At 38.2% G+C, this 26150-nt stretch overlaps 1 protein-coding gene across 1 annotated transcript; it reads left to right on the top strand.

Moving 5' to 3' along the window:
* The first annotated feature begins 762 nt into the window (after window positions 1-762).
* On the top strand, window positions 763-25740 carry LOC126253026 (transmembrane emp24 domain-containing protein 5). The gene is made up of 4 exons (XM_049954088.1): window positions 763-1040; window positions 14324-14520; window positions 17764-17830; window positions 25215-25740. Exons 1-4 carry the CDS (start codon window positions 837-839, stop codon window positions 25443-25445), a joined length of 699 nt encoding a protein of 232 aa, XP_049810045.1. The 5' UTR covers window positions 763-836; the 3' UTR covers window positions 25446-25740.
* The last annotated feature ends 410 nt before the right edge of the window (window positions 25741-26150 follow it).

Raw genomic sequence — 26150 nt, 5'->3', positions numbered from 1 at the left:
ACAACCCGTCCTGGGGGCGCTCCCTCTCCCTTAAAACCGGGAATGGGCTCCTTTGGGAATGACGAAACATCTTTTCCGAACGCCAATACTTTCTGATTCTAAAATCCTGAAAGTGCACTTTAAACGCGCTCGTAACTTAACTACCCAATAATCCCTCATTCAACAGGCCAATGTGCATATTGAATCATATTTGGCGACTGGGAAAGGAAATTCACACATTTTTTTCTCTTCGTTTGAAAATTCAGCACAAGACGGGATAAAAGTTGTCCGAGTCCCTTTATCCAGGATCCTACGCCTAGACAGTACTTTAAATTCTAGGACAACCTCGCCGAAAATTAGAGGGGTGGTAACTGTATATATTAACCATACGTATGATTATGTATTTACTAACATCATAGATGTTTACAAGCAGCTCAATTACAATTTCTTTCTCGTTTCGTTCCGTCAAGTGTGAATTGACCTTCCAAGGAAGAACAATGTAACAAGTACAAAAAGTTGAGTTAATGTCATTAAAGTAAGTTATTAGATCATTTCAGGGGAAATATAGAGGAACTGCTGCAAATATATATCTGCGTGAAAATTAATTTAATTTGGAAGTTTTGTTTCATCCGGGTACTCCAAAAAGTTCGAATATTGATGTAAACTTTTATAAGTGAACCACGAGTGGGCAGCTAATGAAAGCGATGTAATCCTAATACTTTATTATGTCAGAAGACGACAATTTACAGTGTAGCGGTAAATACAGGTAGCAGTCGTGTCGTATCTACTTTCTACACGGAATATCTTTGTAAGTGTCAACCAGATTCAGTTGTTGACGTAAACATCTGTGCGTAAACATGCGCCTGGTATACTATACGCTACTTGTTTTTGTGTTTGATGTTATCAACGTAAGAGAAAAGTGTCACGCCGAAAGCACCGTACCATGGTACGAATCATTACCGGCAGTAGCGATGGACTACAAAGTCCACATAGACGCTGGTAAGGAAGACTGTTATTTCCAGTACGTGAATCCCGGTGCAACATTTTATGTCAGTTTTCAGGTGAGTGTGCCATTTTTCTTGAGAGGAACGTTAATTATCGATTCAACCGAATTCTTTAACATTAAATTTTATAATTTGATCGTTATTTATACTTAAATTTTATAAAATAAATGGGTACCATATGGATAGTTCTAAAACGTGTTGGCGGATATTGCCCATGAAGTTATGCAAAATAAGAAAAATATTTTGGTGTATGCTTTCGAGTTATTGATTTAAGTTTCTATTCTAGCGAAAAAATGTAGTATTTGATATCTTCAACCCAACAGAGGGAGGTGGCAAAAATTGGTGTACTGGCATGAGTGTGTCGTCGAGAATAGTAATACAAATTTGTTGCAGAAATATTAGAGCAGGCCAAGGACGAACTGAAATATCAACGAGAATTAATTTTGTAATATTACTCATTGGACGAAAAAAGTAAAGACCCAACCTTATAATCTGTGTGGTTCTATATACTTCCTACACTTGACCCACTTTTCATCACCGACATTGTCAGTGACACTGGCAGAGATAACCCAATGCTCAATGCAATCCCAGACTTTTGTTGCACTGCAGGTCCAGCTGACACCTATGTGGAATGTACAGTGGTTTCTTCCTGTTGGTAAGCACTGTGCAGAGAGTACTCATAAGGCTGTGTTCTGATTTGCAGTCCACCACCTGAATGTCTTTTACCATCTCTGCACTGAATCTTTAGAAGAATTATTCAGTTATGCAATTATATGATGAATAAGAAAGAAAACAAATGTCATAATTTGTATGGAGAGGTGAAACCCATAACTGAGGTTCATTATGGAAGACTCATGATAATCCTTTGGAAAGCCTTTGTTGTGGTGTCTACTGCCTTGAAGAACATGTACATGCTCAAAGTGCAAGCAGTGAGCTATCCAAGACCAGTGGGCACATGCAATAGAGAAATAGGCTGTGAATATCCACATTGACATGGTCTTAGGAGCTCTACCATTATCATGGTCTGAAATCCTGATGCAGCATTGGTCAGGAAGATGCTGCAGAATGCTTATCAGTTGGTTATCCTGTAAACACTCTTCAGTGAGTAGGCTCCCCTTGCAAGTTGTTCAGTACGATCCACTCTCCACTGCACTTTATGAATGAGAGCTATGATCTTAAAGTGATATGTTGCAGGGGTGACAACTTGATCTCATTTATTGGAGGAGAGAGGAATACCTTGACTGAAACTTAGGAAATCATGAAGGAGAAATAAATCCGAAATGTCTGATTGTTGTGAGCAGTAGCTAGAATGTCATATATCTTGTGTTAACATGCCACAGGCTTTGGTACTCTATTATTGTGTTTGTGATGTGTTGAGCATTTAATTGAAGGTTTGTGAGTTCCACAAGAGGCAGATCACCTACCTGACAACAGAATTCTAGCTAGATGTCCAAATATTTGTCATTGGGCATTATGAGGATGCAGAATGCCGAATGAAACACAGTGCTCCATTTGTAGTTGATTAATGCCAGCTCCTGTGGTCTAAACAGTTTTACATCCCCAAGGAGACTGCTGTGAGACTGAAAAACAGGAGCATCTTGTTGTTCACAGCTATTTTGAATGGAACTTGATGCTATAGTCAAGAAACTTCTGAATCCTTTTTCTGGATTGTAAAGATAATGGCTAGAAATATTATTTCTGTAACTCTGAGTATGTTATTAAAATACATTTGGTTGTGATGTAGAGGCACCACACTAAGGCAGTATTCAGGTGCATCTCTTTCAAAAATGAGCAGCTAGTGTAGTGCCCCCCCCCCCCCCCCCCCCCCCCCCCCCGTGTACCATGCACCTTGCAGTTGGTGGGGAGGCTTGCGTGCCTCAGCAATACAGATAGTCGTACCGTAGGTGCAACCACAACAGAGGGGTATCTGTTTCGAGGCCAGAGAAACGTGTGGTTCCTGAAGAGGGGCAGCAGCCTTTTCAGTAGTTGCAGGGGCAGCAGTCTGGATGACTGACTGATCTTGGCCTTGTAACACTAACCAAAACGGCCTTTCTGTGCTGGTACTATGAACGGCTGAAAGCAAGGGGAAACTACAGCCGTAATTTTTCCCGAGGGCATGCAGCTTTACTGTATGGTTAAATGATGATGGCGTGCTCTTGGATAAAATATTACGGAGGTAAAGTAGTCCTCCATTTGGGTCTCCGTGTGGGGACTACTCAGGAGGACGCCGTTATCAGGTGAAAGAACACTGGCGTTCTACAGATCAGAGCGTGGAATGTCAGATCCCTTAATCGGGCAAGTAGATTAGAAAATTTAAAAATGGAAATGGTTAGGTTAAAGTTAGATATAGTGGGAATTAGTGAAGTTCGGTGGCAGGTGGAACAAGACTTCTGGACAGGTGAAGATAGGGTTATAAATACAAAATCAAATAGGGGTAATGCTAGAGTAGGTTTAATAATGAATTAAAAAATAGGAGTGCGGGTAAGCTACTACAAACAGCATAGTGAACGCATTATTGTGGCCAAGGTAGATACGAAGCCCACACCTACCACAGTAGTACAAGTTTATATGCCAACTAGCTCTGCAGATGATGAAGAGATTGATGAAATGTATAATGAGATAAAAGAAATTATTCAGATAGTGAAGGGAGACGAAAATTTAATAGTCATGGGTGACTGGAATTCAATAGTAGGAAAAGGAAGAGAACAAAACATAGTAGATGAATATGGAATGGGGCTAAGAAATCAAAGAGGAAGCTGCCTGGTAGAATTTTGCACAGAGCATAACTAAATCATAGCTAACACTTCGTTCAAGAATCAGGGAAGAAGGTTGTATACATGGAAGAGGCCTGGAGATGCTGGAAAGTTTCAGATAGATTGTATAATGGTAAGACAGAGATTTAGGAACCAAGTTTTAAATTGTAAAACATATCCAGGGGCAGATGTGGAACCTGACCACAATTTATTGCTTATGAACTGTAGATTAAAACTGAAGAAACTGCAGAAATGTAGGAATGTAAGGAGATGGGACCTGGATAAATAGAAAGAACTAGGGATTGTAGGGAGTTTCAGAGAGAGCATTAGGGAACAATTGACAAGAACAGGAGAAAGGAATGCACTAGAAGAAGAATAGGTAGCTTTGAGAGATGAAATAGTGAAGGCAGCAGAGGATCAAGTAGGTAAAAAGACGAGGGCTAATAGAAATCCTTGGGTAACAGAAGAAATATTGAATTTAATTGATGAAAGGAGAAAATATAAAAATGCAGTAAATGAAGCAGGCAAAAATGAGATCTACATGAAGTGCAAAATGGCTAAGCAGTTATGGCTAGAGGACAAATGTAAGGATGTAGAGGCATATCTCACTAGGGATAAGATATATACTGCCTACAGGAAAATTAAAGAAACCTTTGGAGAAAGGAGAACCACTTGTATGAATATCAAGAGCACAGATGGAAACCCAGTTCTAAACAAAGAAGGGAAAGCAGAAAGGCGGAAGGAGTATATAGAGGGTCTATACAAGGGCAATGTACTTGAGGACAATATTATGGAAATGGAAGATTATGTAGCTGAAGATAAAATGGGAGATATTATACTGCGTGAAGAGTTTGACAAAACACTGAAACACCTAAGTTGAAACAAGGCCCCAGGAGTAGACAACAGTCCATTAGAACTACTGACAGCCTTGGGAGAGCCAGCCCTGACAAAACTCTACCATCTGGTGAGCAAGATGTATGAGACAGGTGAAATACCCCCAGACTTCAAGAAGAATATAATAATTCCAATCCCAAAGAAAGCAGGTATTGACAGATGTGAAAATTACCAAACTATCAGTTTAATAAGTCACGGCAGCAAAATACTAACGTGAATTCTTTACAGACGAATGGTAAAACTGGTAGAAGCAGACCTTGGGGAAGATCAGTTTGGATTCTGTAGAAATATTGGAACACTTGAGGCAATACTGACCCTACAACTTATCTTAGAAGATAGATTAAGGAAAGGGAAACCTACATTTCTAGCATTTGTAGACTTAGAGAAAGCTTTTGACAATGTTGACTGGAATACTCTTTTTCAATTTCTGAAGGTGGCAGGGGTAAAATACATGGAGCGAAAGGCTGTTTACAATTTGTACAGAAACCAGATGGCAGTTATAAGAGTCGAAGAGCATGAAAGGGAAGCAGTGGTTGGGAAGGGAGTGAGACAGGGTTGTAGCATATCCCCAATGTTATTCAATCTGTATATCGAGCAAGCAGTAAAGGAAACAAAAGAAAAATTTGGAGTAGGCATTAAAATCCATGGAGAAGAAATAAAAACTTTGACGTTCGCCGATGCCATTGTAATTCTGTCAGAGACAGCAAAGGACTTGGAAGAGCAGTTGAACGGAATGAACAGTGTCTTGAAAGCAGGATATAAGATGAACATCAACAAAGCAAAACAAGGATAATGGAATGTAATTGAATTAAGTTGGGTGATGCTGAGGGAATTAGATTAGGAAATGAGACACTTAAAGGAGTTTTGCTATTTGGGGAGCAAAATAACTGATGATGGTCAAAGTAGAGAGGATATAAAATGTAGACTGGCTATGGGAAGGAAAGCGTTTCTGAAGAAGAGAAATTTGTTAATATCGAGTATAGATTTAAGTGTTGGGAAGTCATTTCTGAAAGTATTTGTATGGAGTGTAGCCATGTATGGAAGTGAAACATGGACGATAAATAGTTTGGACAAAAGTAGAATAGAAGCTTTCGAAATGTGGTGCTACAGAAGAATGCTGAAGATTAGATGGGTAGATCACATAACTAATGAGGAGGTATTGAATAGAACTGGGGAGAAGATAAATTTGTAGCACGACTTGACTAAAAGAAGGGATTGGTTGGTAGGACATGTTCTGAGGCATCAAGGGAAAACTGTAGAGGGAGACCAAGAGATGAATACACTAAGCAGACTCAGAATGGTGTCGGTTGCAGTAGGTACTGGGAGATGAAGCAGCTTGCACTGGGTAGAGTAGCATGGAGAGCTGCATCAAACCAGTCTGGACTGAAGACCACAACAACAACAGTGTAGTGCAAAGTGTGTGGTACCGTGCGCTATTTCTGTGATTGAATGTGTATTTGAATTGTGGCATATGGACAGATGGTATATGGATTCTGTAGTTCGTTCAACAGTGTTACAATTACACAAATTTATTGAATCATAGATTGTAACTAATGTTTGTTGGGTACTGATTATTATACAGTTAATATTGCACATTGTCAGAAGTTGTTGAATGCTTTGTAAATAGGTAGCTAATTGGTTGGTTAGACTCTTTCCTTTCCAAAAATATTCCCGAAGTACTTGACTCTTCGGTATGACTATCCACTGCACTAAGTGTGCCATTAAATGCACTGAAATCAACAACATGGAAGCACAGGCATTCCTGTAAGTTGCAAATTAGTCCACTCTGCTGTACCAAGAAGGATATCCGAAACTGGTGACACGGATATGTGTTAGGAGTTATGCAGTTGGAAGCTATGCTTAGCTGTCCCAGAAAATATAATATTGAGGGAGTTCATGCATTCTTTGTAGCACCGGAAGCAGTGTTGAAATACAGTTTAAAATATCAGCACAAGCCAAATTTCTGTGATGCTACAGCAAGATCCAACTGAAAATACTCTTCCACTAAACCAGTTCTCGAAGAGCAGTGACTTACATTTTAGGCAAGGAGTATGTATCTGTGAGAGACCATATGCTGACAGCTGCTGTGACTCTCTGATGAAGGACAACAATGCTGGGACCGACTAGAATACTGGATGGAATGTGTTACAGAAGGGTCATTCCACTGTTGCAGGTGTGACATTTTGTCACATTTTTCACGCGTAAAGTTATATTTATTTGTACTTCAGGTGTCAGAGTAAGGCTAACTTTAATTTAGTGAATAGAATAGCATGTTATTAAGTTCCTGTAAAAATTTTGCTCTTAATTTTACACTCAACCTGCTAAAAAAAATTGTGAAGTGTTGCGGGCGTGACAAAACTTTACCCTTCATTTGCACATAGCTGTGTTCTTTAGTTGTTTCGTCTTCTACTTCTGAATCAGGATGGTTGATAATTTTTTACACAGCGAAGAAAGGAGTAATAAAATACAAGATATGATAACTTTTATTCACAGACACTTCCAAAAGACAACATATTTTTTTCCTTCATGTTGCGGGTGTGACACACAGATACGTCAGTATTATTGAGTGAAATTGACAACAAAACAGCAAGAAAATACTTTGATTATTATGTTAAAATGATAAAAACTTAAACAAGAGAGAACTATGCCTATTTCAATACTACTGAAAAACAAATTGTCCCCTGTTATTCAACAGCTTGCGTGGATTTACTTTCTGGGAGATTACTGAAATATTTTCCCAAGATATGTCTTCTTCTGTGGGCCAAATCCAGCATTTCCCACTGGGTTGCATATACTTCAGCAAGACCTGCTCAGCTTGTTCTTTAACGTGAAGAACTTCTGCAAAGTATTTCTTCTTTAAACAGGACTTTCCAGTGACAGTCAATTCTGATGGTACAAAGTCTCCTGTAGTAAGTTTCAAGGATTCTTCACTATCAACACTACACATCGAATTGTGTGCATTTTCATGGTTATGAAGTGATATCACTGTTGTAATCTCTTGGGCAGATGTAGCAGAAACCCTTATAACTCCCTCTTTAACTGCTATAATGCAATGGAGTTTGTGCAATCCTGGAATAGGCTGTACGCCTTTCCAACGATTATCCAACATAGCCATTGCTGAATTAATTTCTTCAGATGATAAGTAGAGGGTTGTAATCCCTTTCAGCTTCTCCTTGACACACTTGTAAAAATCATAAGGAGTGTTATTAGTAACCCTCCGTGATTTTACAGTTCTCCACACTGTTCTTTTCACGGTACCACCAATGCCATCAACTGCACCTTTACCGTGAGAACTAGCAAAAAAATTCCAGTCACCAGTAATGCCAAAGTCAGCTTGTAAATATGTAACATTTGATAATGTGAAGCGATTCTTGAATTGCGCTGCGCAACCATCGACTCTTTGAAGATAACGAAATTCTCTCTTTAGGTCCTGAAAAAGCAGCTTAAGCATTGTCCAAACTGAATATTTATTGTGGGACAAGTCATCGTTAATAATGGCATAGCTGCGTATGGTGCCATCTTTAATCCAGGCCGCAGCTGTAAATATAGTTGTCTGCTGTTGCTGCCAGTGAGCACTCTGGATCTCATCCTGACAAACAGAATTATAATTTTCAGCATAGTCAACTTGCAAAACCAAATCGTGATTACTGAAAGTTACCTTTGCATCCTCAGAGTACTTTGATTGCTTCTTCTTAACCTAACAGTGCAGTTTGAATCCCAGAAGCTGTTTTTCTATTTCTTTAATGGCATTCAGAACTGTCCCAGCTGTTTCTATACGCTGAGGGCGACCTTCAACATCTTTCCATTGAGTCCATTCAAGCTCATTGTTCAGTACTTCTTCATCAACAAGGCTCTTTGCATTTAAAGTGTTACACTTTTCACAGGCACTGGACATACACTTATAATTTTCTGTGTCACAAACAAGAATGCTAACTAAATCTTGTGCTCTACTTGGAAATGTATTGGTTTCTCTTGCAACACTGTCGACCAAATACATTATGTTTGCATGGTATCGACAAATACACGCATTGTGTGGCATAAATGATACAGGGTATACAAAAGGTGGGCAAAGAGAGAAAAATTTTGAGTTTTTTATCTGACACTCTGGATATTCAAGAATAAATTGTTCATATGCTTCAGATATTGTCATCATCATATAACACTTCTGTTTCTGTTCTCGTTCTCCAGTTTCAGGGTTCTTGACACAAACCACATCTTTTCTTCCTTGTTCTTTTCGGCTTACGTCGTCACGAAGGTAGAAGTTCTTAATTTTATTTTCTGTATCTGCACTGAGAAACTTACTCCCTTTCTTGAACATATCTTTTTTAAGTTTATTTGCAACTTCAGACAGCTCATCGTTGAACAGCTTTGCCACTACAATCTTTCGTTTCCTTGGGCTTCATGGTAAGCTTTTCTTCACCTTGTTTACCACCTTCCCAAGTGATCTTTTGGAACTATATGCTTTAGAGGGCAACAAAATGCAAGATGAAGTGGGAGTTTGAGCAGAAATTTTATTCTTTTCTCGATGCCTCCTTTGCCTTTCCCTATCTTCCATACATTTAAGTTTATGTTTCTTTTGATCATCCTGCAAGGCAGCTTTATTTTTTTCTCTCTGTAACTTATCTCTTTTGTGTTTCTTTTCTAACATTGCCTGATACTGAATTGGAGATTGCTTCAGTTTTTCCCTAAACTTGTGGCACCTTTCAGTGGATGACATGCTTGTCCTATAATAAATTACAAGAATAATACTTTCAGCTGGTTCATAATTATAACAATCGCAACAATATTATCAACAATAACAATAATTGTGTCTGTTGTTACAGTAAAATTTCCTTGTTACAAAGTTCTGGTATCACGGTAACAGCTCTAACACTTTGACATGTCACACCCGAAACACGTTTTTTGACATGATAGTGTGTTCCAAAAAAAAAAAAAAAATATAATTCAAAGTTTTAGCCCATGTAACTAACCTCACTTTTACGAACTTTCAACTTTACATAACATGAAACTAAACTGATAAACAAATAAATGTCTATTTCTGTATTGCGGATGTGACAGAAATTCCGTATTTTGTTTTTTTAAGATTCAGAGCTTATTTACCTGTATTATAAATGTAAAATCACAGTTACAGCTTCACAATTATCCAGAGTGTATATGCACAACACATGGACATTCAACTTCAAAGACACTAGTCTGTAGGGTTGCCAACATTTCACATTAAATTTTACATTTTTTTCCCCCCTAACACCAAGAGTAAGTTTGTAACTGTTTTACACCTTTCAGGCCAGGATACAATGAAAACTGGGATTAGTTTCTGCTTCATTGACCTTTTGGCTACAGAAAGATATGCCACACTTTAAGATCTTTTAAACTTTATTTTTTATTATGAAGGGTCCTTTCACATGGAATGACCCAGAAGTCTTACTTTGACTAGGCGATTGAGCTCTTTATGAACAGTCTTGAAGCACATTCTATGGAATAATCTTACTGAAATTTAGTTGTCATTGAAATGTTGCTTTGAAAGCTTTTATGCATCAGGGGTTCTGCTGAAATAAGAAAGAAATTCTGTTTACAGGATGCTCAGTTTGTTGAGTGGGATAATTTCAGATACACGTCACTTCAAACTGACTACAGAAAACCCAAAGCATTAAACGAATGCAACGTAACAATGTTTGGCATAGCTTCTTGTGTGCGTGTCATATACTTGAGGTGGTTTGTGTGGTGAAAACTATCCTGTGTGTACAGATTTTAAGAAACCATAATTTACTACTGAAATGGGTTTTGCTGTTGTTTCAGGGTCCATTTGAAATGCAGTTTGTTGACTGGCTGTGGTGAGAATAAACTAAAATATATGTGTCAATATTACTGAGAGGGTAGTTGCTACCCACCATATCATGGAGATACTGAATCACAGATAAGCACAACAAAAAGATGAAAGTAGTATCTTAGTATCTGTTTCTGAAAGAACAGATACCATTGATGACTGTGCAGATTCTCTAGAATGAAATGATAATTAAATCGACACCCTAGCTCCAAAGAGGCCTTGGTGTACATCATTGGGGACGTGTTGAAAATGTGTTCCGACCGGGACTTGAACCCAGGATCTCCTGCTTACATGCAGACGCTCTATCCATCTGAGCTACCGAGGTCACAGAGGATAGTGCACCTGCAGGGACTTATCCCTTGCATGCTCCCCGTTAGACCCACATTCCTAACATGTCCACACCACTACACCCATAGTGCGCCTGCCAGTACTCATGGCAGATTAATCTACCAAGTCCCGTACGAGTTGGGCATAGCATGTGTGTTAGCACAAGAAGGTCAATGGCCGGGTAGCCTGTTTGCAGCTAGGGTGTCGATTTAATTATCATTTCATTCTAGAGAAGCTGCACGGTCATCAATAGTATCTGTTCTTTCGGGAACAGATACTACCTTCATATATAGTTAAAATGTGGCTACCCGGCCATTGACCTTGTGCGAATACACACATTATGCCTCAGCTCATACGGGACTTGGTAGATTAATCTGCCATGAGTAATGAGTGTGATGGGCAAACATCTATTAGGCGCACTACAAATGTAGTGGTGTGGACATGTTGGGAATATGGGTCTCACGGGGAGCATACAAAGGATAAGACCCTGCAAGCGCACTATCCTCTGTGCCCTCAGTGGCTCAGATGTATAGAGAGTGTACCATGTACGCAGGAGATCCCGGGTTTGAGTCCTGGTTGGGGCACACATTTTAAACATGTCCCCAATGATATATATCAACGCCTGTATGCAACTAGGGCGTCGATTTAATTATCATTTCACAATGAAAAGACTATCAAGAAGTGAGCTTTCGACACGAACACACACACACACACACACACACACACACACACACACACACACACACACACACACACACACACACACACACACACACATAATTCAAACACATGACCCCTAGTCTCTGGGTGCTGAATCCAGACTGCAAGCAGCAGCACATGAGAGAGAAGCAACTGGGTAATGGGGGTAAGGTGAAGGCTGGGGCAGGGAAGGTGTGGGATAGCAGGGTAGGGGTGGGGGACAGTAAAGTGCTGCTTGTGGGAGCATATAGGGATGAGGTGGAGAGAGGGTAGGGCACCTAGATGCAGTTGGGAGGTTAGACGGTAGGGGTGGGGGGCAAAGCGGAAAAGGAGAGAAGTAAAAAAACTGTGGGTGGCTTAGTGGAATACAGGAATAGAGGGCTGTGTGGTGCTGGAACGGGAACAGGGAAGGGGTAGATGGGTAAGGGCAGTGACTAATGAAGGTTGAAGCCAGGATAGTTACAGGAATGTGGGATATATTGTAGAGAGAGTTCCCACTTGTACATTTCAGAAAAGCTGGTGTTGGTGGGAAGAACACCTATGGCACAGACTGTGAAGTAGTCATTGAAATGAAGAATGTCATGTTGGGCAGCGTGCTCAGCAGTGGGATGGTTCAGCTCTTTCTTGGTCACAGTTTGTCGGTGACCATTTATGGGGACAGGCGGCTTGTTGATTATCATGCACATGCAGAATGCAGTGCAGTGGTTGCAGCATAGCTTGTAGATCACATGGGATAGGTAATGCTTGTGACTGGACTGGAATAAGTGGTGGTGGGAGGATGTATTGGACTGGTCTTGCACAAGGGGTTGGGAGCAGGTGTTGTGTAGCAGTGGATGAGGATATTGTGTATGTTCAATGGGTGGCAGAATACCGCTGTGGAAGGGATAGGAAGGATGATTTTCTGTTTTTTGACAATGTATGTTTGGGTATTTACATGAAAGGCACTGCTTGTGTTTGCATTCACCTGCATCTGTAAATTGTGCAGTGTATCATTTGCACACTTATTGTGACAGACTTACAGAATTCACAGCCACAGGCAGGTTCAGGAGCACATGGCGTTAGGAACACATTGCTTTTTTCACCTGCTTTGAAGTACTTGGTGCAGGATGACAAATCACCATGTGGCTGTTTCTGCAGTCATATAATGAGGAAACACTTTCCTGTGAAATCACCTTCTGGAGCAAGGTAGTCGGAGGAAGTAAACTATTTATTTTTCAAAAGCAAGCAATAAGATCATTATGTAAAGCACATGATAAAAAAAGTGTCAGGACCTCTTCTGAGGTAACTAGCTGTCATCCTGAAAGTTGGTTTGAATAGTGCCTTACTATGTACTTGGAGATGATGTCTGTGCATTCCTCTGTTTGAACTGACCAACCTAATCTGTAAGAAGAGACCTACAGTTTAACATTGACTCTGAAACACAGGGCAAGTTAGCAATTTCCACATTAACAAAGTGTTGCCAGAGAAAACTTACGGACCATCATAGGAATGAACCTTGTACCTTTGATTGTTATCTTACACTGAGCCACACCAAGGACTGTGTGAACTTCTTACTAATTTCTCTGTGGATTTTTTTTTCTTTTTTTGTCCAGTATTTAAGATCGAGTTCTATACTCAGTCATTTGATTATCTAGCTAGCATTACTGATACTCCAGTTAGTAGCACAGTTAATATCAACACTCATTGTAAATGGAACTTGGTATTTAATAATATATACAAGGTGTTTGACTATTATAGGTACACACAAAACGGGGAGTAAAGAACAGTAAAACAAGTAAATAATCCCTGGTAAACATAGGTACAGAAACCAGTGGTTCCCCAATATGATGCAGACACAAATTCAGTCATGTCAGTGTTACAATACTGTTAATGTCTGTCTGGATGGCGTTCTGTATGGTTGCAAGGAAATGATACATGCATAGTGGTGCACCAGCATGCTTTCATGTGGCTGTTTGGTAATACATAGTATGGAATCTTCGACAACAAGTGTGTTGGTTATGGTTCGCGAGTAACATAGTGTCCTAGGCCCCTGACTTGAATCCATTGGATTGATACTTAAAATCTTTGGTGGAATGTAGCCTTGTTGAAAGTATCAATGAAGTGTGAAAATGCATTATGAGTGGTTGTCAATGCATATGGAACATGCCTGGGATTTTTGAATGTGTACAAGCATCTGTGAGAAGATGTGATGAAGCCTACCTTCACATGAACGGTGGCCACATGCAACACTTATTGTAATGTGTTTGTTCTCAAGTGCATAGCTGCAGTTTGGCCCCTCATGTTCTCTGTTATAAGATGTTCATTTACTCAGTCATAATATGTCTTATTGGGGAAACCAGTGGTTTCCAGACTCATGTTTATTAGGATTATTTGCCTGTTTCATTGTCCTTTACTTGCCCCTTTCATTTGTGCCTATAATAATCAAACACCCTCTACAAGTAAATGATGTATGCTTTGCAATTTTGTGTGTACTGACAGAAATGTCAAGGAGTGGGTAGTAGACATACAGCAGCTGAACAGCATAAAGAGAGAGAGGGGGGAAAATAAACTTTTTCTGCTAAATGCACTCAGTGTTCATCTGTAATATTTCTGAGCACAAAAGGAATACATTAAAATACCTGTAACTATAATTAATTGTTACTGAAGCTTTTTGAAGTAGCTTATAATAATTAACCCATCATTATTTTCTCTACTTCATAAAACATGTTAATGAAGAGAGTAAGATTATGAGTATTAGAATTTCACATCAGTGTTCGTCTTTTCAGGAATTATTGCTGTTTCACATGTTTGTTTAAGTGCATATTATTTCTTGTAAAGAATTATTTTTGTTGATTTTTGTGTAGGTACTACGAGGTGGTGATGGGATGGCTGGCTTTGCTGTGAGGCATCCAAATGGGCAGATAGTTCATCCATATCAATGGAGACCTAGTGCAGAGTATCAAGAACAGACATCCACAGGGGGATACTATAGTGTCTGCATTGATAACCAGTTTTCCAGGTTTGCAGCTAAGCTCGTCAACCTGTACATTACAGTTATCAGGTGAGCAAGTGCTTGTTAAAACTAAAAGTGGTATTCTGCCTGTTTCCACTTTCTCTTTGTAGATTTAATTAGATGATAACCTCCTGTCATTATTAGTAGCATCTCCTCTAAGAGTGTGAGACTGCCTGCTTTTAGCTTTTACTTAACAATTGCACTGTTTACCTTGTGACATCCAGCAGTACACTTACTATACCTAAAGAAACAACAAATAGTGGGAAACATCACATTCTTATGATAATCTATGCAGAAATTTTGATAGATGTCATAACATCAGGAATGAAAGCTGAATAGTAAAATACAGGATATGTACAATTTTTATGTGAAAATTTTTTCCTTACCTTCATGAATTAGTTTTTGAGTCTTTTCAGGCTCATCTTCAGATAAGACAGGCAGGAGTTACACACTTCTGTTTTTAGCATTGTGCTGGTTTTGTTACTCTGATAAGAAGATGGGAAACACTTAAAAGTACTGTCTTGCATATTAGTTACATAGCATGTTGTATGCTTCTGCGTGCCTTTCTGAAGCAGTATTACCATGATGATAGTGTGTTTTACTTCAAGAACATTGTGTCCAGAGTAGTTATTTAATTACTTTCAGACACACTCTTCTTAAATGTATCAGGTCTTTTTTGTCACTACTATATATGTAGTTTCACACATCATCTGAAAACTATGTTCCATTAAAGGTTGTGGTAAAATTGCACTTGTGGTGTACTGCAGCTTTTCTGTTGCCTCCAGCTGTTTGTAAGTGTTTATGTGGTAATGGGAAATTAACACAAACAATTGTGAGTCTGTTGTCCGCAGCAGATCAGATGCTTGTTCATAATTTCCTATGGTTCATAGTTAAAGTTAGCAGGTATTTTGTTCTCAGTTTAATCACATCATCAGAATTCTCAGTGAAATCAGAAATCAGGCAAATAAAGGTGATTGCAATGATACATGTATCTCTCAGGGCTATGACACATGTCAATGATGACAGTTGTGTTTTAGTGTTGAGATTCATTGCGATTGTCACTCATAACCAGTTTGTCACATTCCTACCTTACCTAGGCCTCAGGTTTTGCTACAGGCCAGTCTATCAGCACATATAGTTTTCTTCCCACTCTCCATGTTGAAAACAAATCAATGCATATACAGCTGAAAGGAATCAATTAGTGTCAGTGATTCTCATTGGGCATTATATGGTATCCCATGATTGGCTATGAGCGATGGAACCTAAATGCCAACAACAGCACACAGCAAAAGAGATTAGTATACCATAAGTGCACTTTAGTCACAAGGTGGAAGATGTTGGGTTGGTTTATTTAGTTGTGCCATGTGTATTTAGTGGTGGCACTTATCTTAGATGAACAGAAATGAAATAGCTCTGCGGGTTATGTGGATTTTGGATGTGCTTAACATTATCAGATCAGTTATTGATGTCGCTGAGCAAGAGTATTACGATTTTTAAATGAATACACCACCATTTGACTGTATTGTTGTTTATTTAACTATGACCCAGGTTTTGGCCTTTTATGCCATTTTCAAGTGATTGAGTTTGTGTCACTAACATATATTGCAGTACATCAAACTCAAAATTGGCCATGAAATGACAAATGTAAAATATTTTTTCTTAATTTGTGGTCAATTTTGAATGTGATGTCCTGCAATATAGGTTAATGACATAAACTCAATCACTTGAAAATAGCATAAAAGGCTGAAACCTTGGTTGTAGTTAAATAAACAACAATAGAGTCAAATGGCGGAGTGTTCATTTAAAAATTGCCAGATTTATGAGGATGACGAACTGAGGTGATCAGTGTTTTAATGGGAAGTGGATATTTGTCAGTACTTAGAGTAGGTTTTTCGAATAACTTGCCTCCAGTATTGCCAACGGCCTTGCCACAGTGGTAACATGGGTTCTCGTCAGATCACCGAAGTTAAGCGCTGCTGGGCTTGGCTAGCACTTGTATGGGTCACCGTGTGGGTCTGTTGAGTGCTGTTGACAAGCGGGATGCACTCAAACCTTGTGATGCTAGTTGAGGAGCTACTTAATTGAGAAGTAGTGACACCAGTCACAAAAACTGACAACGGCCAGGAGAGCAGTGTGCTGCCCATGGCCCCCTCCGCAACTGCATCCAGTGATGCGTAAGGGCAGGATGACATGGCAGCTGGTCAGTACCATTGGGCCTCCAAGGCCTGTTTGGATGATGTGTGTTCTTGAGTTAATTTTGCATGTGAGAATGTTTACAATAAAGGGCAAAGTGATAATGTTCAGAGTGGAATGGATCTGTGTGTCAGTCTGAGACAGCAGACAATAATGAGAATATGGTTTTATGATGAAGGTAGGTATGCTGGTTTCCCCCAAGTTGCTTCCAATGTCATCCTATTTATTATATATGCGGTGTATTAGTAACTTTGTTCTACTTAGTCCTTAGCCACGAAGTTAAGTAAAAAATAAAAATTTTGTTTAGAGTGCTGGTTACACTCATTGACTGGGAAGCTACCAAATAAAGCATCCATCAAAAGCCGTACTATTTCAAAACTAGGGAATAGCTGTAATACACAACCTATGAAACTAGGGCAAACATTAAGTGCATTTTTAGAGTACCTGCTTTGTCAAGAAAAAAGAGGAGGACTCTGATGTGTTACTTTCTTTATAAATAAGGAAAGTACAGTCTGGGTATCCAATGGTCTGAGTGGAGGGGAGGCAAAGAATAAGGAGAGGAGATGAGGAAATAGGAAGAAATGTGATTTGCTGGTAGTTGCGAAAAAAGTTAGATGAAGTTGTTCTACTACAAAGTAGAATAAATCAAGGCTTTCTCTTGGCCATCTACCAATTGCGATGTTGTTCTCCCTGTAGTTATTTGTTCATCAGTATTTGGTACCAGTTTTCTTATTCTCATACTTATCGAAGTACAGAAGTGAGATCCATATAGCGTGTCTGTATTGAGGGTAAAAAAAGATACCATGCACTTCACAATGAGATGTCATTCTACTTCTTCATTTATCCTTAATTGTACTCCAGTATCTAATATCATTAGTTGCACCCGCAGATGTTGTATATTTGGCACACCAAAGTTTTTTGTAACAGTGTACTATTTCAAGTTCACTCCGATTTACACAATGCAGTGGTAGTTTGACTTAAAATGTAACTGTCTGGCACATGGAGAATCTGTACCACTTTTACCAACTTAAAAAATTTCTTGTTGTAATTTTCCATGTAATTGTAATGTCACTCTTGCACTGTTTCATTTCATTGCAGGTATGATCAGTGGGATAAGTTCACCAAGGAAATGGAAGAAATGAACTTAAGTGTGGAAAATTTCACGGTAAGTTTATTTGAGAGATGTTACAACCCAAAATATGTCACTCCTAAAGAACATGAAATTACGAGAATGCAACCAGATGTAATCGGCATTACAGGGGGTCACTTCCGTCCTGGAGTCCGAGTGACCTGCCTATCCTTTTTAACCTTTCACAACCTACTCCTATCTCCTTCTTGAGAAAGGAACTAACAGTTGTGAAAACTAGGGCCGGCTGGTGTGGCCGAGCAGTTCTAGGCACTTCAGTCTGGAACCGCGCGACCGCTACGGGCATGGATGTGTGTGATGTCCTTAGGTTAGCTAGGTTTAAGTAGTTCTAAGTTCTAGGGGACTGATGACCTCAGATGTTAAGTCCCATAGTGCTCAGAGCCATTTGAACCTTTTTTTAAACTAGGGTAGTGCAGTGTTCTTTTACTTTTATAGGTGTCTATCAGCAGTATTAAATATTCCACTTTCAGAATATAAGAACTTCCCAGCAGTTTTGTCTTGAAATAGTTTTCTCGATTGAATTTTCCCTTTGATACATATTGTCTCCAATGTGGTGCTGAAAGGCCGTGGTTGTAATACAAACCTGTGGGAGAAATTCAAATAAGCTCTCACTACACATTGAAGTGTTTCGAGGTAAACAGCCACATAAATCCATAGAATTCATTTCTAATGTAAGCAGTATTCAGTAACTTTTGCATGTCGGCCACTACCCACCCCTTACCTATTGGAACTAGGGTGTCTTACTTTAACTGTATTTTTTCTGCTTGTGTAAACTTTCTCCACATGAGTATACCCTCATATGTGCTTGAATGGTACTCTGTTGGCAAGTGTTATGCATCATCTCGTATGGTTTCTGATGGAAGTTTTACACTACAATTGTTGTATCAATGTGTGCTGTGACTTATAAGAGCAAACAAACCTTTTTACATGATAAGTGACTATTAGCCATGTGCTCAGGCTGGTCTCTGCCCTGTGATGCATGGAAAGTGGAGGTACATGCGTGGAGTGGTGGTATCTTGTCAAACATTGTATTGGCAAGTGATTTAGAGCACTGTCCCTTGTCTGTGTGCTTTTACAATTTGCAGTAATTGCCAACAACTCATGTCGTGGGAATACTGTTGTCCATTAGAACTGACTCTGGTGGCAGTGATTTTCCCCAATTTGCCATATATGTGGTACCTCCTTGGCACAGTAGCAAGTGTAAAGCTCAGTGCCTGTATGGTCTTGAATATGAGTGATGCATTGAGATCCCATGATTGACCAAGTCCAGGGAGCTGATATCACATGTATTGCACATCCTATAGCCAAATTATTCCATTTGCGAGAGTAATATATGTGGTACCTCCTTGGCACAGTAGCAAGTGTAAAGCTCAGTGCCTGTATGGTCTTGAATATGAGTGATGCATTGAGATCCCATGATTGACCAAGTCCAGGGAGCTGATATCACATGTATTGCACATCCTATAGCCAAATTATTCCATTTGCAAGAGTAACAGGAGTGGTCTCTCTCCAACATAGCTTTTCATTAATGTACTTTAAGTTTCATAATTTAATAAAAACAACTTTTTTACTATTTCAAGCACTAAACTGAACCTCATTTCTGTAAAAGCCAAAACCAGGTTGACTTTCAGTTGCTTATGTATAGCAGGTTATTTTAAGTCTCGGAACAGTTGAATTTGTGATTTTTAACTATTTTATTTACCTGAACCTGCTGTAACAGAAGGTGTCTTTATGGTGTTGTTAGAGGTGATCGACAAGGTTATTAGCTTTCTTATGTAACTACTATTTATCACAAAATTATTTGATCAAATGTTACCTAAGTTTCTACAGAGTAACTATATTTATTATCTTTATCATCTTTTTAAAAAGTTTCACAATAATGATTTTGTCACATCTTTCGCGACAGTACAATGGTAATAATTCGTGAGTAAAGGGAAACACTTACTGAGTAGCAGAACTGTTATTCTTTGACAGGCACACATGAGAGAAACTGGAAACTTCACTAGCATTCAGAAGAAATCCTTTGACGATCTGAAACCTAGCGAAGTTCTCGTTTATATGTGCCTGTTGACGACTCAACACTGTCAGTGAGTGTTCGCCTGTACTCCTATATTATCTACATTCTGACAGCAATTCCCTTACTGTTAAGTTTAGATAATACAGTGGTACATTTTATATACATGTTTAGTATTGTTGAATTACGTCTGCTTGAGTTGGAGCCACCAATTTTGATTGGATAATACAAAAAATTTGAAAGGTGCTTGTTAATTATTTTTGCTGCCTCCAATCAGTACTGTTTGAATATAAATCATTGTTTAAATAATACCCAACCTAAAAGATGAATCACATGTTTGCGTAATATTCTTATTTTCTGGATAGTAGTAGACATAATTTCACTTTCATTCTGCTCTGAGATGTATAAATTCCAAAACATTTCACATTGGATACATAGTATTTTAGCAGGTGAAATGCAGAGTAAATTAATCAGCTCCATTTCAGCTGGTATGTGAGCATGTGGGGAATTACTTTTCAATTTTTTATAGTAGTGGCTATTTTATTAGTATTGATGAAAGACATCCATAAAACTGAAAGTGTTTCTGTTGGCAGTACTACACATTTTGCCTCTGAAGATGAGTACTTGCCAACAATTGTGTCTCATAATTGATTAGATTTTTCTAGAATGTTCATTTGATACAACTGACTGGTTTATTAGTCTGTTTTGTGGTGGCGTACCAGTGTTCCAGAACATATTTTATAAGTTAATACCTTTGGTGTTGCTTTCCTCAATAGTATGTGATGTGGAACTCCGTGCATAATTGAAGAGCATATTTCCAAACGGACACATCACATCTCATACCAGTATTAAGTTTGTGCTGGCAAATGTTGCTTAGATGTTTTTCTGAATTATTTAATTGGATAGATAAAAATCTACTCACCACACATAAGACTGTTGTAACTGCCAAGCTTTCAGAGCCAGTGGCTCCGTCTTCAGGTGGAAGCATTGAAGGAGAAGGAAAAGCACTGGAGAGTCTAGGAAAAGGAGCAGATTTCGGGAAAGTCACTCAGAACCACGGGTCAGGGGAGACTTACCGTACGGGGTGAGAAAGAAAGACTCTCTGTCCAATTAGATGTTTTTCTGTTATGCTGCTTGTTTTTTTTATTTTCATAGTGGTGTTTATCTTGTTTACAATGGTATCTGGAAATGTGTCATTTCTTGCAGCTAGTAGAAACGTTTTTCTAAGTCACATGCTTGGTATATCATAGATTTGACACTTCATTGTTGGTGCATAGGAGACCATTAGCTGCACAGTTGGTGTTGATTTGTTAAGTTTGTGCAGATTTTGTGAATTATTTGTAATATGGTCGCATTTGGGGAAAAATTACAGAAAATATTATAAATGTACCAGAAAGAGGCCATATAATCCATCAAAATAACAGAAGAGTAATGAGTGGAGATGTGATTGCTTGCAAGAATGATTGACTTGGCAGGCAGTGAAATTCCATTGAGAAGACTACAAAACATTAAGCCACAACAGAACATTTTTATTAACAACACTATCCCGGTACAGAAAACTGCAAAATTTAGAGGGAATGCTAATCATGGTGATAATTTCCAGTGCCATGTTTCATGTGAACACAAGAAAGTATATTGTGCTAGTTATTGCAGCATACTTATACTTTCTGGAAGCTGGATATTATGAGTCAGTTTTTAACTAAATTAATAAATTGTGGACAGTGTGCAGACCCATTTTATTGCAAGTTATTTTCAATCCAAATGAAAGCCATTCCTAACAAATAATGGTTATTTACCCATTGTATGAAATTAACCACTTCTTTTTAGCATTTTCTGCCTAATGTAATTATATTTTCTTAAGTACAGTAAATTAAACAATATTACAAGTTATGTAAACTGCAATTGGTATTTTATATTAACTGTATATTTATTTTTAATAGCAGTATACAGACATTGTCTGGTTCTGCTGTAAAGTGACTGAAATCTAAAACCCAAAGAGCATTATCTTCCACATAAAAAGAAGCAGGGTTTTTAAATCCATTGTGTCTGTGTGTAGAGTATAAAAGTAGTCTCATGCAGAAAAAAAATGGCTCTGGGAATGACAATTTACTGGATTATGTAAATTTTGTATTTTCTGAAAGTTTTCATTATTTGGAGTTATGTCTCTTTGGAAACGGGTTTTTTGATTATGCATTCAGAGTTAATGTTTTACATCTGCTATTGTGCCACTGTTACAGGAAGACCAGTCACTTATAAGTCAAACATAAAATTAATTGAAGTTTCAACATGTATAGCCTTTGGCTTGTTGATTGCAGATTGTGTTTTTAAACAGGTAGTGTTGTTTTTAATTGTAATGACATGAAGAACTTTCTAGCTCCTCAACTCATATAAAAAAAAGGTAGTTACACTGTTGAGAACTTGATCAGGGCAGCCATGCAGCCAGTTTACATTTTGGAGATGATAGAAAGACTCCAGCAACAGATAAATTTAACTTTTCCCCCATTAGCTTTGTATCGGTATAGCACTAAAAATAGTGCGCAGCAGTGCACTGTGTTTCCATTCACTCATGGTACTTTTTTGACAACAGTAACCCCTTTTGAACATTCTGGCCACAAGTTAGAATTCAGTATGGCTTGGTTCTGTCTTTTGTTTTTCAGCATTGATAGTTGTGTGTCAACAGTGATGAACAGTAGTATTATGGCCAGGTTTACTGATGGAAGAGTTGGGTGATATGCTCTTTATTTATGGGTTCACTGAATGCAACAGAAGAATGACACTGTGACACTACGCAGAGCTGGTCCTGCATTGGTAGCAACCACAGCACAGCCCCTTTGTGAAGAAGGGTTGCTGCATTACTTTGTGTTGTACCTTTTGGGTATTTACAGGCTTTGTCACTCTTGAGAACATATATTCAGAGAAACAAAGCTGATTGTGGTACAAACTGAATAAATCATAATTACATTATTACTTGTACCAAAATACTCAGATGGTATCCCTGAACAATCTCTGAAAGATTGTCAGTTCCGGTTCACCTTGTATTGTGTGTTGTTATAACAGGGTGTTAAACATGAATCTCCTCCTCTCTCCTTGTGTGGTATTAGGTGTGATATGGTGTAAATGGTTCTGAATCACCTCTCTTCATTTATCTGGAAATGAACTGTAGATGACTTGGCTATAGAGATACTTTCATTCCCGGTATTGGATCAGATAAGACTCTTACAGCATAAAAATTTCTCATTTTAATTGATTTTGTTAATCAGTTGACAAGATGAAAGAAATTCACATGGAAAAAAAAATGTTAAAGCAGGAGATGAGGCAACAGATTGGGCAAAGCAGACAATGAGTTTAAAACAAAGACATGCATTTTCATTCTTTTTGTGGATGTTATGGATGGCATAATGCTGCACAAGGTGACAGAGTTGGAAAGGATAATAAGTTAATTGTCTTAGCCAGTTTAGGAGAATAAGAAAGATGAAGTTCACCAGCAAGTACTGTAGATACGCGGGGAGAGGTGTTTGGTTTATATCATACGTAATTTGATGTGAGAAAGAGAGAGAGGAATAATAGAATAATCTTTCTGATATCTGGAAAAAAAAAAAAAAAACTGACAGCTTTGAATATCTTTTAAGGGTCTCCGGAAAGGCTCAAAATTATGAAAAGTTCAATTTTTACTTTTTTGCGTTTTCTGAATCTGCAGACTATTACCTTTTAATAGATATATAATTTATTCAATTCCGAAGACTACAACTATTTTTAAATTTTTTTTGAAATGTGTTCTACATGGGCGTGACCCACTGTGGCGCTGTTAAACTGCTGTCAAATGGTGTTATTATTAACGTCCGTGTTCATCAGGTACATTTTAGTGATGTGAGATAAAGTATGTGTTGTGGCTAACCTGTGATGGTTCAATATATATCGCTGGTGTGATTGTCGATTATTTCATGTTTATTTACTCTGTCGTTATCTCGAAAATATTCGTAATTAATTCTGTTTCTTGAGTCTCTGTTTTGTTGAAGTATAATAATGAGTAAAAGTAAAGTTATTAGAAATCCTCTGAAGGCTTTTAAGAAAAGGAGAAATGTTGGAAAGCCAAAGGTATTTAGAAATATGGGAATGAAGATAGGTTCTAACATGGTACGAGCGATGCTTGCTTTAGACAAGGAACACCTTCGGGCTGCAGACAGGGCTGTAAAGAGTCTAGAAATACAAGCAAGAGTAAACAGGAGGAGGAACAAGAGGAAGCTGGAGCAGGAGTTTGCAGAGGATGAAGATAATCCATCCTATGGACCTGGAATGCACTAAAAAGTTAATCCAATCTTTGTCGCTCAATTCCCAAAACTTTTATTTTCTCATACTAATTACATGTTTTCTAAGGATCTTCCAACCATATTTGTTTCAAACTTTCAGTAAATGTTACACAGTACCTTCTGCATAATTTAACACAGCCTTTTTCCAAAAAACTGTATATTTTTGAATATATAAATAAAAAATTGCAAAAAATTGTTGTGAATTTGCATTACAATTGAAAAAAAATCATCTTTAATAACTGAACTAAAATTTTGTAAAATCCCTGTGTTAAGTTGTAGCCCATATTCCAATAAATAATCTGTAAAAAGTTCAACTTCCTACCTCAAATACTTTGTGAGGAAAGATGTAATTTATAAGCGTTATTTTAACATTGCAAGTATAGGGCGTTCCGGAGCCCCTTAAGTGTAATAGAAGTGATGATGAATTCAATGAGAGACTGAGGCAAGCAGTAGCATTTCTGAGAAATGTCAGGATTAGTATGAAGACCAAGGGAGTATTACATCATTCCTATGTGCCTACCCTGACCTATGCTTCTGAAAGCTGGACACTGGAGGAAAGGGATTTAAGCAAGAGATAGGCATGTAAAATGAAATTCCACTGAAGCTGGGATGGGCGGAATAAGAAATTATAAGATCAGGGAGACGGTAAGGAACAAACGGAATAAGCAAAGCTTAAGTGATACAGACATATAAAAAAAGACATATGATACAATATCAAGGAAAATGAATTAATTGAGGCTCCAAGGCAAAAAAGATCAAGAGGAAGACCACTGTAGATTACTATTAGCCCACATCCCTCCCTCTTCCTCAATGTGTGTGTGTGTGTGTGTGTGTGTGTGTGTGTGTGTGTGTGTGTGTGTGTGTGTGTTTGCTTGGTAACAATAATAACAGTAGTATTCTAGCCGCTATTAAGAGCATTTCCACTTGTCTCAGAATGCATCAATTGCTCAACTTGCCAATTAACATTGATTGCAAATTAATACAAGAGTTACTGACTTCTGTCCTTTATAATGTAGTCATGTTTGTCAGCATTACTTACTCACACTGTGTTGGTATTCAGAAACTTTATTTCTTTTTGCAGATGTCTATAAAGAAGGTGGAACATAATATAAATGAGATGCTGCAGTTGCAGTATCATAGTCGGAGTCGTGAATCGCGTGATTATAATCTTCTCCTGGATAACAACAGTTATGTTCAGAATTGGTCAATTGCACAGATTCTGCTCATAACATGTACTACAACCCTGCAAGTTTATTTTGTTCGAAAGCTCTTTGATGTGAAAGATGCCAGAGGTGGTCGCCCTCGTGCCTGAAACTGTGTTCTTAAGTTATGACATCAGAAGATAGTTGACATTGTTTTAGAAAGTAAAGTTATGCACACAAACTTTCATCGTTGCCAGTGGCTTCTGAAGGGCATAAGACTACTTACGCATTTTTGTTCAGTATTTTTTGAGATAAGGTACAGGTAAAAGACTGTAATATAAGTTATTACTCATGTTTTGAAAAACTCATTATTTTCATGATATTTAATATTCTTTCAGTGCTGTTATGTAAAAAAACTATTTTGTATTTGTTGTATACATCAGAATTACAGATATTTTTGACATACTGCAGTTCTTTTTCTCTTGGTGCAGGGTTGAGCACTACCTAATAATGATCATAGTTTACCCCCAGTGTTAGATCTGACATAACTTTTTAAAGGACAGTGTTCAAAATGTTCATATTACTTTCCAAATGCATTAGGCACTACTTCATTACAGTCACTAAAGCCTCCATCAGAAGTACAAATATTTAATATTACAATAAAGCCCCTTGGATGATAAATGCCAATGTTATGGATTTATAGGTGGCGAGATATGGGAAAACCTGTCAGCGGACTAGGTTAGTAAGGGATATTGTTGGTTGCAGTACTCTGATTGTTGTGGTCCCTGGCGAAGTTAAGTAACAAGTAAAAATCACCATACACCCAATAATAGATTACAATCTTTTCAGTAAATAGACACAGAGATCAGTTCATC

The sequence above is a fragment of the Schistocerca nitens genome, chromosome 4 (assembly GCF_023898315.1).
Source record: "Schistocerca nitens isolate TAMUIC-IGC-003100 chromosome 4, iqSchNite1.1, whole genome shotgun sequence".
Lineage (NCBI taxonomy): Eukaryota > Metazoa > Arthropoda > Insecta > Orthoptera > Acrididae > Schistocerca > Schistocerca nitens.
This window is presented reverse-complemented; position numbering and strand designations above follow the sequence as displayed.

Coding starts and splice junctions, on each gene's coding strand:
- LOC126253026 (XM_049954088.1), top strand. CDS start 837: ATGCGCCTGGTATACTATACGCTACTTGTTTTTGTGTTTGATGTTATC. Junction 1,041..14,323: donor CATTTTATGTCAGTTTTCAG/GTGAGTGTGCCA, acceptor ATTTTTGTGTAG/GTACTACGAGGTGGTGATGG. Junction 14,521..17,763: donor CTGTACATTACAGTTATCAG/GTGAGCAAGTGC, acceptor ATTTCATTGCAG/GTATGATCAGTGGGATAAGT.